This window comes from Lutjanus erythropterus, chromosome 4 (genome assembly GCF_056507025.1).
Source record: "Lutjanus erythropterus isolate fLutEry1 chromosome 4, fLutEry1.hap2, whole genome shotgun sequence".
Classification (NCBI taxonomy): domain Eukaryota; kingdom Metazoa; phylum Chordata; class Actinopteri; order Lutjaniformes; family Lutjanidae; genus Lutjanus; species Lutjanus erythropterus.
In genome coordinates, this window is record NC_139320.1 from 39,096,143 (window position 1) to 39,113,797 (window position 17,655).

Here is a 17,655-nt window from a genome sequence, read left to right on the forward strand (position 1 = left end):
CCGGGAACTCAAACTGTGAGGTAGCAGACAGGAGGAAGGAGGCTTCTTACATGATGGCGTTGACGTGGCGGTCTAAGCGAGGGGAGGTACAGCCCAGAATTTCTCCTGGTGACAGAGGTCGACACTGTGGGACCAGCACGTCATACTCTGGTTTGAGGGCTGCACTCACAGCCTGGAGGAAAGACAGAAGGAAAGATAGTTAGAGATTCACATGTTTTGACCAGCTCACCCTTAACCCTTTCACTTGTTTTGGAAGTGATCTCCAAAAAAAGACCAGTGGAGTAGAGTCTGAAAGCAACCCTTGGATGGCAATCATAGAGGTGTAATAATCTATTAATATGGTTGCATACATCAATATAAAGATCAATGATCCAATCTGATCAACGCAAAATAAAAAGACTGATCCATCTTTAAAATTCCCATGAAGTCAAAGTCCATTTAATTGGTTTTTATCATATATGTATTATGCTGTATGTCATTAAAATGCCAGTATCTGGTCCAGCGATAACAAAACTGTTGTTTTGTAGATTCTTGGGTATTTTAAATGTTATTTCAGAGTTTGTCTTTTTCTGGAAAATGATTAAAACCTGTTGACTCATCCTGCACTTCAGGGCATTACTAAATTTGCATCCACTGTTACGCTTTCTCGCTTATGACAGAGTGGAGCATGGAAGGAGAACACATCCAGTCCCCAGAGCGGACTGGAGTGTTTCCGGGGAGCGGGCCTCACTGTACATAAGCACAACTTTATAACTTAATTAACTGGTTTGAGTGAAACTCAGTCATGTTTTATGGAGAAAATATTTTCTGGTCTCCCCTCTGATGTTAACTGGCTGATCCGCCTGTGTTATTTAATAACAGTTTCCTGGAGGACAGATAGCGTTAGCTTACTTTTTGTTAGTTAATCGTAATTGTTAGCTCCTGTCCTGGCTCAGCAGCCTCACAGTGAACACTGCTGGTCATACAATACCGTACCAAGGTCGTTTAAAGAGATATCTCGTGGAAAGATAGCTTTACTTGTTGCTAATTTAAGTTAGCTAACTGCTAACTGCTGTTAGCTCAGTTAGCTGTGACTCAGAACTGGTGTGCCGGGAGCCAAACCCCAGCAAGAGAACCACCTCAGTTTTGTAGCCTATTCCCTGCTGGCCTCAAACTGGCCTCAGTTGGTCTTGGAGCCTGTTTTGGTTCTGGTCTGGTCATGTCCACTGGGAGCTCTCACACCACAGTCAGCTGATAAGAACACTCTCCCTCCTAGCTACTTTAAACATCAATAAATGTCTGCCATAAGTTCTTGCCTAACTGCCTGTTTTTACAGGAAACACGTCACCAATAAGCACTCCATGAGCCGTTTCATGGGAACTTCAAGATAACCTTCATGTTAAAACTGCCATGCCACGTCTGTATCACCGTTTCCGTCCACGTACGCCTAAACATTCAAACAGAACACAGTACGTTACAGCTTGCTATCTGTGACCGTTCCCATTTCAGTTTTTTATAAAGACATAACAACGTTTCCGACAGTTTAACTGAGTTGAATTTCTTTGCAGAAACATTTTTTTTGTGGCTGCAGGGAGTTTGATGCTTAAATCACTACATTGTAGACTTAGTAACTCTCACCATATGTTTACACTACTGACGATATAACTATGAAACTGCCAGACGTAGCCAGCTACATTGTCATTAAGTACTCAATGAAATACTACTTAGCACTCGTTGATGTCAATGAGTGCTTGTGTGTAGATTCAGGGAACATGGAGCTGCATTTTTTCTGTTGCTATGACAGTAAGAAAATAGTAGGGTTCAATAAAACTGGAAACTGGCAAACAGCATGTTCATTGTTTAGATGGCACAGGAATCATGGGGAGACGGGAAGTTGAAGTGATGATAACACATGAGCAAAAAACATATAATTGGTTCACGCTTCACTGCATCATTTGAGTACTGAAAAAAAATTGAGGCTAGCTTAACTTTTCTAGCGCCTCATACCCAACACACAGCGACAAGTTTTGGACATCAGTTTCTGGCTTCGTGTCGCCAGTTTCAATTGAAAATGACATGTTGCCTGATGCTCTGTCGCCGGTAGCGTGGACATACTGTTAGTTTACCATTCGTAAAACAAGTTTAGAGTTACAGTTTCTCGTAGGGCTGTGCTGCTGTTGGAAGTTAATCTGAGCCATAACAACAAAACTCTGTTGCTAAAATCTCCCAGCAGGGATTAACTGTGAGTCAGAAAAAAAGCACAATCATTTTATTGTTTGCCTTGTGTGAAAAGAACCAGCAATCAACCAGACAGCGAAAGAGAGAGGGATGATTTTCTGTTTCACATCGACAGCCCTGTTAGACTGTTGGGAGCTGTCTATCTGTTTTAACTCTCCTGCTTCCTCTCCCTGACTTTTGCCATCAAACCAGTTACTGACTGCTCACTCTCGTGACTATCAAGACAACTATTACACTCTGCAACGCCAGTCATCATGTAACTGATCATGTTAAATGTCCAAAATGATAAATGTCCACTGTTGATCACAGGCCCCTGAAATCATGTCGTGTCAGACCTTCTGATAGCATTTCATTGCCCAAAGAATCCATATAATATTGTACCTTAAGGTGTTTTTTTCTACTTATTGTTTGTGTTTCTGCTACATCTATGTGTCACCTTTCTTTTTGACTTTTCCTGAAATTATGTTAGCTTATTTTTAATTAGTATTACTATTTTCTATTGTTTGTTTTGTTTTGTTCTTATAGGGAGGGGAGGTCAGCTGCCTGAGCCCGTGACTTCCTGGCTTCTCCTGACACATTTGTCTTTATTTCCCTATATCTGGATCTTTCGCAGATTTATATGGGCGCAAATTAAAAATAAATTTTAAGAAATGTAGTATAAGTTGATAGCGAAACTCAAACCATGTACAGTTGTGGACAAAATTATTAGTCCCCCTGTGAAATTGAAAGTTTTTTTTTTCTTTTTTTCTTTAGAAAGCATAAATTATTTCTATTTGCACACAATAACAGAATTACTTCCAGGGTTAATATTATTAGCCCCGTTAAGAACTGACCTTTTTATTGAGCTGTAGCACAAACCACTGTTGTGCAATGATGTGCTTTAACCTTGTAATGCTCAAAGCTCGAAAAATCAAGTTAAAACTGAGGGTTATCTTCCAATTTACACACAGTATAAAAACTTCAGTAAGGGTTTGATCTGTCACTTGAGAAAGCATCATGCCAAAAACAAAAGAACTCAATTTAGACTTGAGAAAAAGAATTGTTGATGCTCACAAAGCAGGTGAAGGATATACAAAGTTATCACAGCGTTTCACAGCATGTCAACAACTGGAGTGAAAAGTACCATCAAGAAATTCAAAGACAGCCACACAGTACAGAACAAGACTGGTAGAGGTAGGAAGTGAATGATTTCAAAGACTCTGGAAAGAAAACTAGTGAGAGACGTGTCTAAAGACCCCAGAACAACTGCCAAGACACTAGTGAATGACTTAGCCAAGTTGGGAATTGTAGTCTCAAAGAAGACGATCACTAGAGTCCTGCACAGGAATGGACTGCGAGGTTACAGACCAAGAAAAACTCCACCTCTGCAGAAGAGACACCTTCAAGCCAAGCTGTCAAGCTGTTTGGAGAAAGAAGGGAGAGGCATATAACCCAAAGAACACCGTCCCCACAGTGAAACACGGTTGTGGGAGTATTATGCTGTGGAGATGCTTTGGTGCGTCTGGAACTGGGAATCTCGTCAAGGTGGAAGGAATCATGAAGAAAGAAGGATATGAGAAGATTCTGAAAGAAGAAGCAGTCAGCAGCAAAACTGGGTTCCTGGTGAAGAACTACCTCCAGAAGACCAAAGTGGACATTACTGACTGGTCTGCACAAAGCCTTGACTTGAATCCCATTGAAAATCTGTGAGGTGAACTGAAGACCAAGGTCCGTGCCAGAAGTCCATCAAATCTGGAGGCGCTTGAGAGATTCGCCAGAGAAGAATGGGCTGGGATTCCTCAGGAGACGTGTCTGAGACTTGATGAAAACTACAACAAACGACTGCAGGCTGTTATCCATCAAAAAGGATACACAACTGACTATTAGCACAAACATTGTAAGCATCCAAAATAAAACTAGGATGTTTGGAAAAGCTGTGTTACAAATTCCATGCTCTGTTTAACAGCACATGGGAAATACTTTAAAAAAATAAATTTTCACAGAGGGACTAATAATTTTGTCCTCATCTGTACTAAGTGATGATGATTTTTCTTCTTCTTCATGTGTTGTTTAACAGCACATCAAAGGTCGTTCTAAGAGCGTTTTATAGAATAAGTAAGGGAAAGAATAGATAACCATGAGAAAAAGTGAAAAAAGGCTTCCTAAACAGGTCAGTGATGATACAAATTTAAAAAAAGGAGGGGAAATATCAAATGCAGGAAAATTAAACATGCTAAATATGTGCACAGATACAGGCACTCACAGGGAGGAACAATGAGTTTAATGAAAAATCAGTCTGTATGGATTTTAAGCCATGTTTCACCTAAACTACACATATAACCTATTTGTAATATTTGTATATTTGTATATTTAATATTTGTATAAAGCTGTATGTATATTGTGTATTTTCACCTGGTCAGTCTTTATTTTTATATTGTTATTTGATTATTCAGTGAGCTCCCTCTAGATTTTCCTGTGTGTCAGCATGTCTTCCCATGTTCCAATGTGTGGCTGCATTAGTGGATCACACACACAATGCTCTTTATCAATAGTGAAAGCATCCCACTATTATATTTAAGGTTCATGGTATGTCCTATTTATGCTGTCACTTCCTGCTTTTTCATAAACATCTTGATGCGCCAAGCTTGGATTGAATCCAGAGTAGCTGCTGATCCAAGCCTTTTTGTTTGTGTTGCCACTGAGTGCCTGTCTTTGTGAGAAAAAAAGGAAAGTGAGAAATATTTATATGCTATATATGTGTATTTAAGGAGGCTTCCGTCTTTTCTTTGTATTACAGAACAGATAATAACAGAGATAGAAAATGGATGCAACTGAGAGAGAAGATGAATGAAGATGAATATGTATGCAGAGGGAAAACAGTGGAAGCAGTAGTCAAAAGATGAAGGATCAACAGAAGGCAATGCTGCAAAGAATGAGAGAAGCTGAAAAAGCTTACACTGAAAAAGTGTCTCTGAAGTGCTCCTGAGTGGGTCAGGCATGACACTGACTCTCCCAGAGATTTAACTCCAGCTGCAGTCAGTCAGTCTCTTGTAGCCCATACAATAACCGATAATTACCAGCTTCTCATGGCCGATAGCCACAAGATAATCGATAATTTCATATTTTTGTATTTTAAAAAGTTCATATAACGTGCATCTTATACACACCTGAGGGTCAGAAAGGCTCAGATGCAATGAGCCAAAAGGATGATTTAATATCTCACAGCCCTGATCAATCCAAATCTGATATTGCTATCACAACAAAAACAAAGACCAGTTCTGACTCTTCCAGTGTTAACTAATTTATTCTGGTAAACAACATCAGAAAAACTTCACAAATATACTTTGGCTTTTATAAAACATTTTGCCCAAAATTTCAAATTTAAAACTTGAACATGATCTGTCAAATCAGCTGATGATGACTATTTACTTTTGTGACAGTTTTGGTCATGGACGTTTTTCACTAAACATGATGATAAATGAATAAAAGTAATTTATGATGACAAAAACTGTAAGAACATCTACTAACACTTTTATCAACAAATAGAAATGAGATGGAAATATGAGAGAGGAACAAGTTGGGATGAGATCCAATCTCTGTGTGGTGAGGAGGTCTGATCCACACAATTAGATAATACTGATCTACCCGGGAAGTAAACTAGCAGGCACTTCCTGCATGTCTCATAAACTGTACTGAAATGTCAACATTTGGGAGAAAGAGGAGAACAGATGTATAGACAAATTTCACATTTGATGCTGAGCCTTTGAAGACCATGTGGACTGAAAATCACTGGTAAAAACACAATGAACTTCAAGTGACATTTGCAGACTAGTCATCCCAAAATTAATGCAAAAGCTACTACACTTGACTGTTTCTGTTTTTCAAGGGTTAGCTGAAATGCACACTGCACATGGTTTATTTTCACCAAATATGAAATACAATACAAGCTGAAAGAAACCACTGCTGTCCTGTATGGATCAGAAAAGTGAATGACCCTTAATATTAATATTGATAAAAGGTCAATAGATGCTTCCTCCAGGGATATATAAAGAGTGAGAAATATTTTAATAATGCATTAAAATTTAACAGATCTACTGTAGACTTAGTAGACTAAAATTTCATGAAATTTAATCAACTAAAACGTGACTAAATATAAATGAAACTAAATGGCATTTTAGTCAAAAGGCTATGACTAAAACTAAATCAAAATTAGTTGTCAAAATTAATGTCGTCTCGCATCCCTAATGAGAATTAATGATTCAGCAAAGCACTGAAAAAGGATCTCTCTGCCACATGGCCTGACAAGCTAAAAAATAATAACAAGAAAAACAAGAAAATAAAAGAATATGATTGTTTTAACAAGGGAAATAAATATTCTCTCAAAAGAGCGCTCTGATACTCAATAAAAATCAACTGTTCCAAACACCCACATTCATTTAAGCAAAGATGAGAAGATGAGAGAGCAAACAATTAGATGACAAGAAAAAAAAAAGAGTCAGTGTGCCTGGAGGTGGAGGGATAAATTGAACGATTTAAGGCTAGTTTAAGGCAGTCCACAGGGAATACGGATGAACTCCGGGCTTTTCCCGCCCATACTGTATGACCTCAACAAGCCTACACATCACAAGACCCGATCGAGGTGGAGGCACACATGCACACAATACACAACCACAAACAAAGAGACATATGCACACATACACACATGGATGCACTCAAACACCTCGACATAAAATATGACCCACATGAGTGTGGTATAAAAATAACAACGGTTACATTAGTGAAGAGAGCTGTTGGTCCAACACGACAAATGAAAGCAGCAGAACACATTATAGAACAGAGAGGCAGGGAAAAAAAAAAAGGATGTTCAACCTTTAATACTATAGCTGCCGCCACTGCTTATGTAAAGTGCAGAGATGAGCACGATGCTGAACTGAGAGGCCTTCCGAGTTCATTCCACCTTTCAGGTCCAAAATAACTGCTGCCGGGTTTCACAAACCCACACTTGAACTGAGCTTAAGTGTGGAGAGCGAGCTTGTTCATGAAAGCCAGGAACCAGAAAGGTATACTGTATAAACACACAGAAGTATTTATGTGTGTGTGTGTTGCTATACTGTAAAAACAAAAATACCTCAGTAAAACGGGAAACACACAAAAGTGACAGTGATTATTCTGGTCTGCAGTGCGTCAGCTCTCCCTGACACAATTAGAATTACTGCTGTGTACTTGTATGCCTTCGCCAACAAGTCAAGTTGCAGTTTGCATCCATCTGTCCAGACTCATATAATTTATGTAGCGACGACTTGAAGGAATTTAATAAAAGGTGTTAAAAAGTGTATTTTTTTGTCAAAATTAAGTTATCACTTATTGACATGTATCATTCCAGATAAAAAAATCTGTGTGGGGAAACATGCTGTCCTCACTTAGAGACAATTTTTAGGAGTACAAAAGACTGGTAGAGAGCTGAACATTAGGATGTCACAGTAAAGTTGACGTTTTGGATATAAAATGTCATCTCCTCATCCTTTTGTCCTATCAGACATTTTTGTGTGAAATTCTGTCATAATTAGCAGGTGAATTCTTGAGATACGTGAGGTCAGAGTGACCTTTACCTTTGACATGTGACCACAAAAAAACTAATCAGGTCATCAAGTCCAGATTGACATTTGAGCCAAATTAAACAAAAAAAAAAATCCCTCTAGGTGTTGCTGAGATGTTGATGGTCGTGAGGTCACAGTGACCTTTGACCTCCAAAATCTAATCAGATCATTCTTGCGTCGAGGTGGACGTTTGTACCAAGGTGTTCTTGAGATGTTGAGTTCACAAGAGTGGGATTGTCATGAGGTCACAGTGACCTTTGACCTCCAAAATTTAATCAATCCATCCTTGCATCCAGGTGGATGTTTGTGTCACATTTGAAGAAACTCTGCCCAGGCATTCTTGAGATATCATGCTCAGAAGAATGGGATGGTCAGATGGACAAACCACAAACATAATGACTCCGGCCACAGCTGTTGCAGCACAGAGGCATAAAAATGGACTCACCCACATACACACAATATCAGTCAGATCCGGTGCTTAATCACCTGCAGCGCTGCCACAAACTGAATAGTGCTGACGAGTGCCAGAGATTGTCCAGGAGAGAAGTTGAACTTGACCGTGTCCAGGAAGTGTGCATTGTCCATCTGGATATCCACAAACACATACAGCATCTTAATACCCGCTGTGGAGTCTATAGGGACTGCAGGGAGACAAAGACAAAAGAAAGACAGATGAATAATTCACTGTGTTATGTCAGGTAAGCCTGTGGTATATACACTATTGATGACGCCTCAAACATTAACACGCAGCACATGTTCAGTGATACAGCTATATGGGAACGCATGCACATATATAGCTCGTGGTGGGCGCCTGTGTGATATAACTGAAACTCATTCAGCATGAATCTCCTGCACATGCAGAAGCTGATGCAAAGACCTCAATTATTTAGGGAAGGAGAGGGACACATGCGATTACTATTAATGCCATTAATTTCACAGGCCATTTACTACGCAGCCGGGCCTGCGAGAGGTAGCTCGAGACGTGCCGTGTTAGATGCCGAAAAAAAAAAGTAGGCGTCAGTCCAAGAAAATAAGGGTAAAGGCCACGGGTAAGGAAGAGGAATTATCGTTTGTGTTGATCATAATAATTATTCTTCCTCTTGTGTTACATTTAATTTGCAGATCAAGAGCGAGGGGACTTTTTTTGTTATGATTAAGCTAATGGCCCATTATGGTGCAAATGTTTTATGAGCAAGTGCAGCTCAGTTGATGGCCTAGATTAAAGCAACACTGAGAGAGAGAGAGAGAGAGAGGAGAGAGATAAGAGAGTAAAAGCATGACAAGGGACCAGAAAACAGAGGGTGAACAGAGACGGGCGGACTGGGAAGAGACCGAGGATCAGTGAGATACAAGTCTTTACAAAGGACTGCAGGCAGATGGGATGGAAACCAGTGAGTAATGAGAAATTCCTATGAAAGTCGGCTGGGAAACACTGGAATTCAATATGGGAGTGGGATTGCGTATGTGATTTAATAATGTACTATATAAATTCCAAAAGATAGGGCATGGAGGAGAGGAAAAAGTAATAGGATACTGTGTGTGGGTGAGTGTGTGTGGATTGGGGCTGGGGGTGGGTGGGTTGTCAATTAACTGGCAACAGAAGTGATGAATGGGCTCACATCTCAGCAGAGAGCGAAGGGAAGGAGATGGATAGGGATTTAAAAAGGTGGGCTTTGCTGCAGGCCACATGTTGAGTGAGAAACCAAGTAGTTAAATATATCATGAGGCTAAAAAGGGTTGCTGGAGGAGTTGAGTTAAAAAACCCAGACTGAGGCTAACGGCTGTCTGCTGCTTGTTTATAGGCTCTCCCCAAAACGTAAAGGGCAAAGAAAAGTGACATCGATCTGTGTTCACATTAGCATGGTAGCCTGAGAGCACTTAGACACTGCAATTAGAGACACAGTCAATGAGATGGACAGGACTCACTTGACCCATCGGTGGTTTTATTCATCTACGTGTTATAGCCATGAGGTCACTCAGCAGAGCCGCTTATTAGCGCCCATGTAAACAAATATGCAGGCAATGTCATAAACAAGTGGAACTATGAAGTGTTTGGACATGATGATATAGTGGCTTGTTTGCAAATCAATATGTACTAACAGGTTCCATTCGATGCTGCGCATGTGGACAGTTGTATGAGTAATACAGCAGTCATTAGGCACCTTCAACATGGTCCTAAACTGTAAATTTGTAGCAGTATAATAGAATTTAACTGTTACTTTTACATTCGACCAAAGTCTGAGCTAGTGCAATTGTTCAATATATAAGAAACTGGATCACACAGACTCCTAAGCCTGCTAACAGAGGATTGAAACAAGTGATAATGCAGGTCAGTGTGTCCTGATATATAGTTATTTTTACCACTGTTATACAATCTCAGAAAGCAATTAGCAACAGTTGGTGAACTGTGACTGCTTTCTTTCTTTCTTTTTTTTTTTTTTTACAGTTATGTTTTTGGGCTTTTGAGCTGAAGAGTAGACGGGAAAGCGGGGTGAAGAGAGAGGGGATGACACGCAGCAAAGGGCTGCAGGTGGGAGTCAAACCAACAGCCGCAGCAGAGGACTGATAGCCTCCGTACACGAGGCAGACGCTCCTAAAACATTATTATAGTATTGTATTTTTAGTTTTTGCTCTCTTTCTTTGTTGTTGTTGGTTTCCAGGCAGTTTACTTGATTCAGTTTAGATGTTTATAGTTTGAAAATGTTTAGTTTTTGTTTTTACAATCCCCATTCCAAAAAAAGTCGGGATGCTGTGTAAAATGCAAATAACACCAGAATGCAAGGATTTTCAAAAATCCTTTTCAACCGGTATAAAATTGAACACAATACAAAGACAAGATATTTAAGATGTTCAACCTCAACTGTTTCTTTGAAAATATACATTTATTCTAAATTTGATGCAACAGGTTCCAAAAAAGTTGGGACAGGAGCATGATTATCACTGTGTAACATGACCTTTTGTTTTAACAACACTCAGTAAGCGTTTGGGAATTGAGGAAACTAGTTCAGACATTTTTCTTATTCTTGCTTGATAAACGACTTCAGTCAGTTCAGTCCAGGGTCTCCACTGTTGAATCTTTTGCGTCATAATGCAACAAACATTTTCAGTTTCAGACAGGTCTGGACTGCAGGCAGGTCAGTCTAGTGCCTGAACTCTTTTATTACAAAGCCACGCTGTTGTAACACGTGCAGAATGTGTCTTGGCATTGTTTGAAAAGGACATCGTCCAGATGGCAGCATATGTTGCTCCAAAACCTGTATGTACCTTTCAGCATTAATGGGGCCTTCACAGACATGACAGCTAGCCATGATGTCATGGGCGCTAACACACACCCATACTGTACCATCACAGATGCTGACCTTTGAACTTTGCGCTGGTAAGAATCTGGATGGTCTTTTTCCTGTGTGGTCAAGTCTTATCTTAACAAGTCTAAACTATTTTAGAATTGGGGTTGTATTAATTTCAGTATATATATTTTTTTAATTATAATATGATGATCATTTGTCAGGGGAAAGATTTAAGAAGTTCAGAATAGGAATTACAGTACACAAAAACTCACAAAACTTTATGAAGGCAGTTGATTCACAGTCATGTAGAAATCCCAGTCTCATTAAACATATATGGACCAATGCTTCCTAAGGCTTAATGTGTTAACAAATGTGACCACAATATTGTTTCAGATAGTTTTCTTTTTTTCTACAGTCTAATCTTTATCTTTTTGTCAATTAATCAAAATGTTCTTTAACACCTACTTTTAGTTTTTAGTTCAGTTTTAGTTTACTATAATACTACTATAATAATAATCTTTGAGTTTTACACATTCTATCCTAAAATGTTAATATCTGCAGAAATTGAATGCATCAAGAAAATAAACCCCAGAGAGTCATTCTCAATTGTTTTTATTTATTGTTTTTTTATATTAGAAATGTCATTTGGAGGCTTGTTGTGTGAATGTAACTAGAGTCGAAGTCTTTTAATGTGGTGTAATGTGTATTGTGGATTAATAGAACACGTGTCTGGATGGGTTCTGTTTTTAAACTCGAGTATCATGCTGGCCCACATAAAAAACTCTTCCTCAAACTAAAGTTGGTGCCTTGGGTAAGTTTTGCTTTACAAAGCTCTTCGAAAATGAGTCATGCCACCAAAATAGTGAGGACCTGCTTGGGGAAGAAAGTCCAGTAATACTTACAGCAGCAGCACCTGGCCTGGCATTATCTGAGCTAGGCTGTCATGTCTTGCCAGGTTTATTTTTCTCCAGGTGCTTTTTCCATTCTGGTAAATAACCACAATGAAAGAAGTGGGAAATAAAAATAAGTTGAATTTATGTTTCTCTCTCTCTCTCTTGTCCACCCACTCTTACCTCTCTCTTCTTTTTATCTGGGTCTTTTTTTTGTTCAGACTAGTCGGATATTCAGTAACAAAAATGTTTAAACATCACCAAAGTGATCCCTCATAATCAACAAATATTATTGTAACTTTAAAGCACACGAAAACAGGGTTTTATGATGTTGCCCATATTGTCCTACACTAGATAGAGGTGCTTTCTGTTGACAAAAGATGGCACCATTATTCAAATGGCAGTAGAAATGAAAGGGGAATAAAGGAGCGCAGGACAGAGAGTTTTTCTCTATGAGTCAGTCAGAACACTGTGTCTTTAATCTCCCACAGGTATCCTACAACTTAAGAAAGAGTTCAGATGATGTCCTCATGATTGAATGATGAAGGTCAGGAACACATACGCACTGGCACCCTTACAAAAAGATCCTTTGAGAATCTGCGCGTCGTTCCATTTCTATGAAAATCTATTCCATTAATTAACTTCACGACCCACAAAGAATTGATCTCTGGTGCCTTTATCTTTGCCTTTACTAGCTTCTTCTGAGTGTAAATGGGAATATACACACATCTTCCCCCTTTTGTAAACTCGCACTCACATAAATGCTCCACGAATACCAAATAATGAATTTTTACTCACGCACTGTGCACACAAAGACAAACAAAACACAAAAACACACAAACCAAAGCAGCGAGAGATTTTCAGTGTATTAAAATTCTGTTGGTCATTTCTGGTATTTGGGATAGGTGAGCTTGTTCTGGCAGGGATATATCAAAACTATTGATTTAGCATTTCCTCCCATGTTCTGCAAGAGACAGACAGCGGGGGCGAGGGTGAAGGTCCTCAAGAGCTGCATGAGGTTTTCAAAGAACGGCTCTAATGCATGTTCCTCATTGATCTGCTGGGTAAATGTGATGTCCAGGCTCCAAAGGTCTGATACGCCTTCCACACTAGGGCTGGGCGGGCTACGCTAACCAGTTACATTTTCCATTGATCAATAGCTCTGTCTGTGCTTCTTTTTCATGCAGCACACTCAGTTTAGGTAGGAGTCCTTAATGCTTGCTCACTTCCTCTGTTTGGTATAATCTGCATGCACAATGAAAGACAAACATGCATGCATGTGGAGGCACAGTCACTCACTGAGACAGCTGTGGCCGTAGTGCACCATGAAATCAGCTCCCAGGGCTCGGGCAGTGAAGTCGTCAACACAGCAGGCACCGTATGTCACGTCACCCATCACAATGGTGTCTGCCTCTGTAAACCTGGGAACGTAAGCATGCAGAGACACTAATCAGCGCAGTCACAGACCATATGCACATCCCTGTTGATCGTTACCATAGCGATCAATACCCATGGCATGCCAGGCACCGTATGATTATGAGAGAGCTGAATAAGATCAATCCCTATCCACTTGTTACAGATAGAGTACACTGTATGGTATCCGACAGCGCTGTCAGTCAATGAGTGGCTCACAGCATATCAGGGTGACACACTGCTATTCTTTTGCTTCTCGTGACCGGCAGCCAAAGGCCCAAACGTCGCACAAGCTGTCTAGTAGTTTAAGCCCTGCCAGACGAGGGTCAATAGGTTACCATTCGGCCTGGCCACAGACAGGATAGTACACAAAGGGAAGAAGAAGTTGAAAATGAGGGGTAGGACTGGTAAGCAGATTAGAGTTTGTAGGGGTCTTGGTGAGTTTATCTACGGCCTGGATTCACAGCACATCTGCCTGGAACAAGAGAAACAGCCTCAGCATCAGTGTTAATTTTGTTGACAACATTTTTTCACTGACAAAAACGAGACAATAACTAGATAAAAAGTAATCTGTGATGGCAAAAGCTATGACAAAGCTATAACCCTAACCCTATGGACACTTTCGTCAATGAATAAAAACGAGACCAACATTTTAGGGAGCGACAAGTTGGGAAGAGATCCATTCTCTTTGTCCTGCTCTACTGGCAAGTCAACATGCACCTGCTGCATGTCTTATACATTATACAGACATACCAACGTTTGACAGAGAGAGATATATAATTTTCACATTTGATGTTTAAAAAAACAAGAGCCCTTGTAAACTGTGTGGAGCGACAATCACTGGTGAAAATACAACGAACAAATCAACCCATATTAGTTAAATATGCTTAAATGTTTTTGTTTTTTTAAGCTAACATTATTTTATCAGCTGGTGCTTTGACTAAACTTGAAATACAATACAAGCTAAAAGAAACCACCACTGCCTTGATTAGAAGTGCTAATCTTAGATCATTAATTAAAAGATCAAATAACACGCTATGGAAAATAAGTGTAAAGTTTTATTATACTCAAACCATAACAAATATGTAACAAAAAGAAGAATACTATGTTATATGTTGGATTACCCACAAAAGAGCTGAGCAATAGATAAAAAATATATTTATATAAATTTGCAGGTATGGTCACAGGTAAAACTATGTGCAGCTGCGTATGTGTGTTTAATCACAGCTGATTTGACTCAGCTTTATGGTTGCGGGCGGGTGCAGGTTTGCAAAACTTCAGACATGATGGGGGAAAGGAGCAGAATTGTAATATATTTAATGTTAGTAACAGGCTGTAGATATTTCCTCCAGGAGCATACAGTATGAGTTTGGAAAGTACAACAGGGTTTGCAGTATTAGAATAAATGATTCAGGCAAGATGTTTTATGCCACAAGTAGGTTGCGAAACTGTAGCACAGACCATGTGGGCCTAACATCCCACTTTGCAGCTGTAATCGAAAAAAAAAAAAAAAGTAAATCAGGGCCTTCTTGAGAGGGAAAACCACCAAATTACACAGGCCTCTGTGGACCCAGATCTGTTAGAATGAATTGCTGATCGCACTACACAAAAACAAGCTCTTTCTTTTATCGCCCTTTATGGGCGAATAAAATGCTAAGTAAACCCATAAAGGCAAAGTAAAATGAATAAAGGCTGAGAGGAACAGGGAGGAAGCCCAAATGAACAGAAGCTGGAGGCATTGTGCGGGAGGAAAGATGGGGAGACGAGGGGGTGGTTGTAAATGGTGGTTGTTGCCAGGTATTTGTGGCTGTATTCTGACAGATTTAGGCTAGACAGAAGGGGTAGAATAGAGATGAGACAGAGGGCTCGAGGAGAAGTGGGAAGTGATAAACAGACATGGCTGCACACAGAACAGCATCTGTAGCAAGCAACAGACTCTTAGTAATGTGTCTCCTGCTGCCCAATCTTTCAACCCACATCCACTCTCTCTGTTTATTCCTCGCTCTGCTCCTCGCAAGGGGCTCCAGACAAAGTTTCTATTTAGCCTTTCCTCCCTCATTTTCTCTGATGTAATCTCTGGTCTGCACTCTCTCTGGGCTCCTCATCATCGGCCCCTAGTTTTCTGTGTTGTTGTCTCTCTCTCTGTTTCGCTCCCTATTTCCCTGTCCCTTCTCCTCTAATGGCTGCTCTCGAGTGAAGGGCAGCGCAGGCCAGCTGAGCCCAGGAAAACAAAGAGAGAAGAGAGCAACTCATCTGGTAAACAAATATTTGCCTTCGAAGATATGAATCAATTACCCCCTCTCTTGTCAAGGTGTTGATTTTGTCAGTCTCTTCGAGCTGCGCACACGTGCCGACAGCAGGAAGATAATTACAGGTTACCAAAAATCATATAATCACACAGAGAGCGAGTCTGTGCACCCATTGTTCCTTCATCACAGTCCATTGACTTTGTTTGGAGTTGCATAAACGTGCATCAACCTTTTAGCTAAAAATACACTGCCTGCCCACAAAAAGAAAAAAAAAAGAGAGACTAGTCCCTGCAACCCACCGCAGACCATGCAGAGCCATCTACAATGTAAAATGCGGCACTGCAGAAGATTATTGTATCTAATCAGCCATCTATCTGCCAGAAATACCATTATCATGTTATCTCCATTGGCAGTGCAGTGCATATCTAGTTATTTCCTGAGTGAGTACACTGAAATTTCATGGTAATAAATGCTAAGAATCTGATTAGGAGGCCCATCAGAGACGTGATGCTACTGGGACATGAGCAGAGTAATTACTGGGTAACGTATAGTCCCATATCCCACTGGGAGAGAGGAGAAGATGGAAGATAGAATGAAAGAACGACGGAGCGAAAAAAGTGTATCAGTGTTAATCAAATCCTATTTTTAATACATGTCATCTTACCGTCTCACACAGGTCATACTATATGACTGCGCATATAAACGCACAAATGTCCTCGATGTCTTCTCATTTCCATTTATTCTTCTCTCCCCCCTCCTCGTCTCTAGTATCAGTCACTTTCCTGTTTCCTTCAGCGTATCAGCACTGGTTTTTGCCTCATCTTAGGGTGCTCAGTTCAGCCATTCCAACAGAAATGTCATTAAGATCTAATTAAGATGTCAGAGAAGCTTCTGAACTCCATAACAGCCCTTGTTAATTGGCTCTTTAGCATACGGCTCAATATGTGTGAGAAATTGCCAACTGATTTGAATCTTTGTTATAAAAACCACTGCGCTGCTGGTGCGTGCTGCAAACACAAGTGTAGGAGCAGACTGCAGTATACATATGCACTCATACGCCAGCACAATTGTGGATTTAGTGCCAGCTGATTGTATCACTGTTTATCAACAGGTTAAGTAGCTGGTATGTTTTCTATAAACAGCACATAACTCCTCTCCATTATTGTCCTAGTGCGGCGGCGTAGGCATGAAAGCAAATTAATCTTTTCTGCTCCCGTCCTCTGGAGATGATATACTTTTCTGACTTTGACAGGAATTTCTTCTGATGCCGGCATAAAAGAGGAACTTGTTGGCACCGCGGTCTTACAGCTCGGAGATGTCGGAGCAGACAAAGGGAATGAAAAACAACTTCTGTCTGCGAACCGTCCCATTAGCACTCACATAGTCATTCTGTTGCCGATTACTCTCATCCGCTGATGAAAATTACTAGACTGAATTTAACTAACAGGCTTCCACCATCTGTGAGAATAACTGTTAACTTCAGGTTTTGGTGTTTTGATATGCGGGGAGTTGTAGGTAATTTTCACATCCGCAGTATTCGTTTGAGAAAACATTACAGTTTAAAAAGGCTCTTACTAGGACATCTTTATATCTAACAGCATGCAGTTTCTAAAATTTTGATAGTGTATTATTTTTGGGCTGGCTGAACATATGATAAATGATGCAATTTACTGTATTTACATTTATAGTGTATTTTCTTCATGCAAATTTCAAGTTGTGTGTTTGAAGGAGTGTTCAAAGAACCATTCTCTTTTCATTCTCAGGAAAGTGGACTGACTGAATTTCAAGCAACAGTGTTTCACATTCATATATTTCAAACGTTATACCTGGAGGGGATGAAACACAATATCAGTCCTCAGTGTCAACAGTTGTGTTTCAGATGTTCCCAAAGTCACACAGACTGAGCTCTGTCAAAGTCTGAAGCCTCACTCTGATGCAGGGTAAATAAGGCAAGAGACACGTCTGCTGTTTAATCTCACGCATTGTGTTTGCGCAATTTCTGAGGGTGTGAACAACCATCGCT

General features: G+C 40.0%; 1 protein-coding gene across 1 annotated transcript in view; it reads right to left on the reverse strand.

Annotated features, from left to right (window-relative positions):
- Positions 1-17,655, reverse strand: part of dph1 (diphthamide biosynthesis 1) — an 89,122-nt gene that overhangs the window by 24,894 nt on the left and 46,573 nt on the right. The window contains exons 4-6 of the mRNA XM_084717935.1: positions 13,270-13,391; positions 8,280-8,434; positions 51-172 (exon numbers count right to left, since the gene is read on the reverse strand). Coding sequence (XP_084574061.1) covers positions 51-172; positions 8,280-8,434; positions 13,270-13,391 — 399 coding nt within the window. The remainder of the gene's footprint in view (positions 1-50; positions 173-8,279; positions 8,435-13,269; positions 13,392-17,655) is intronic.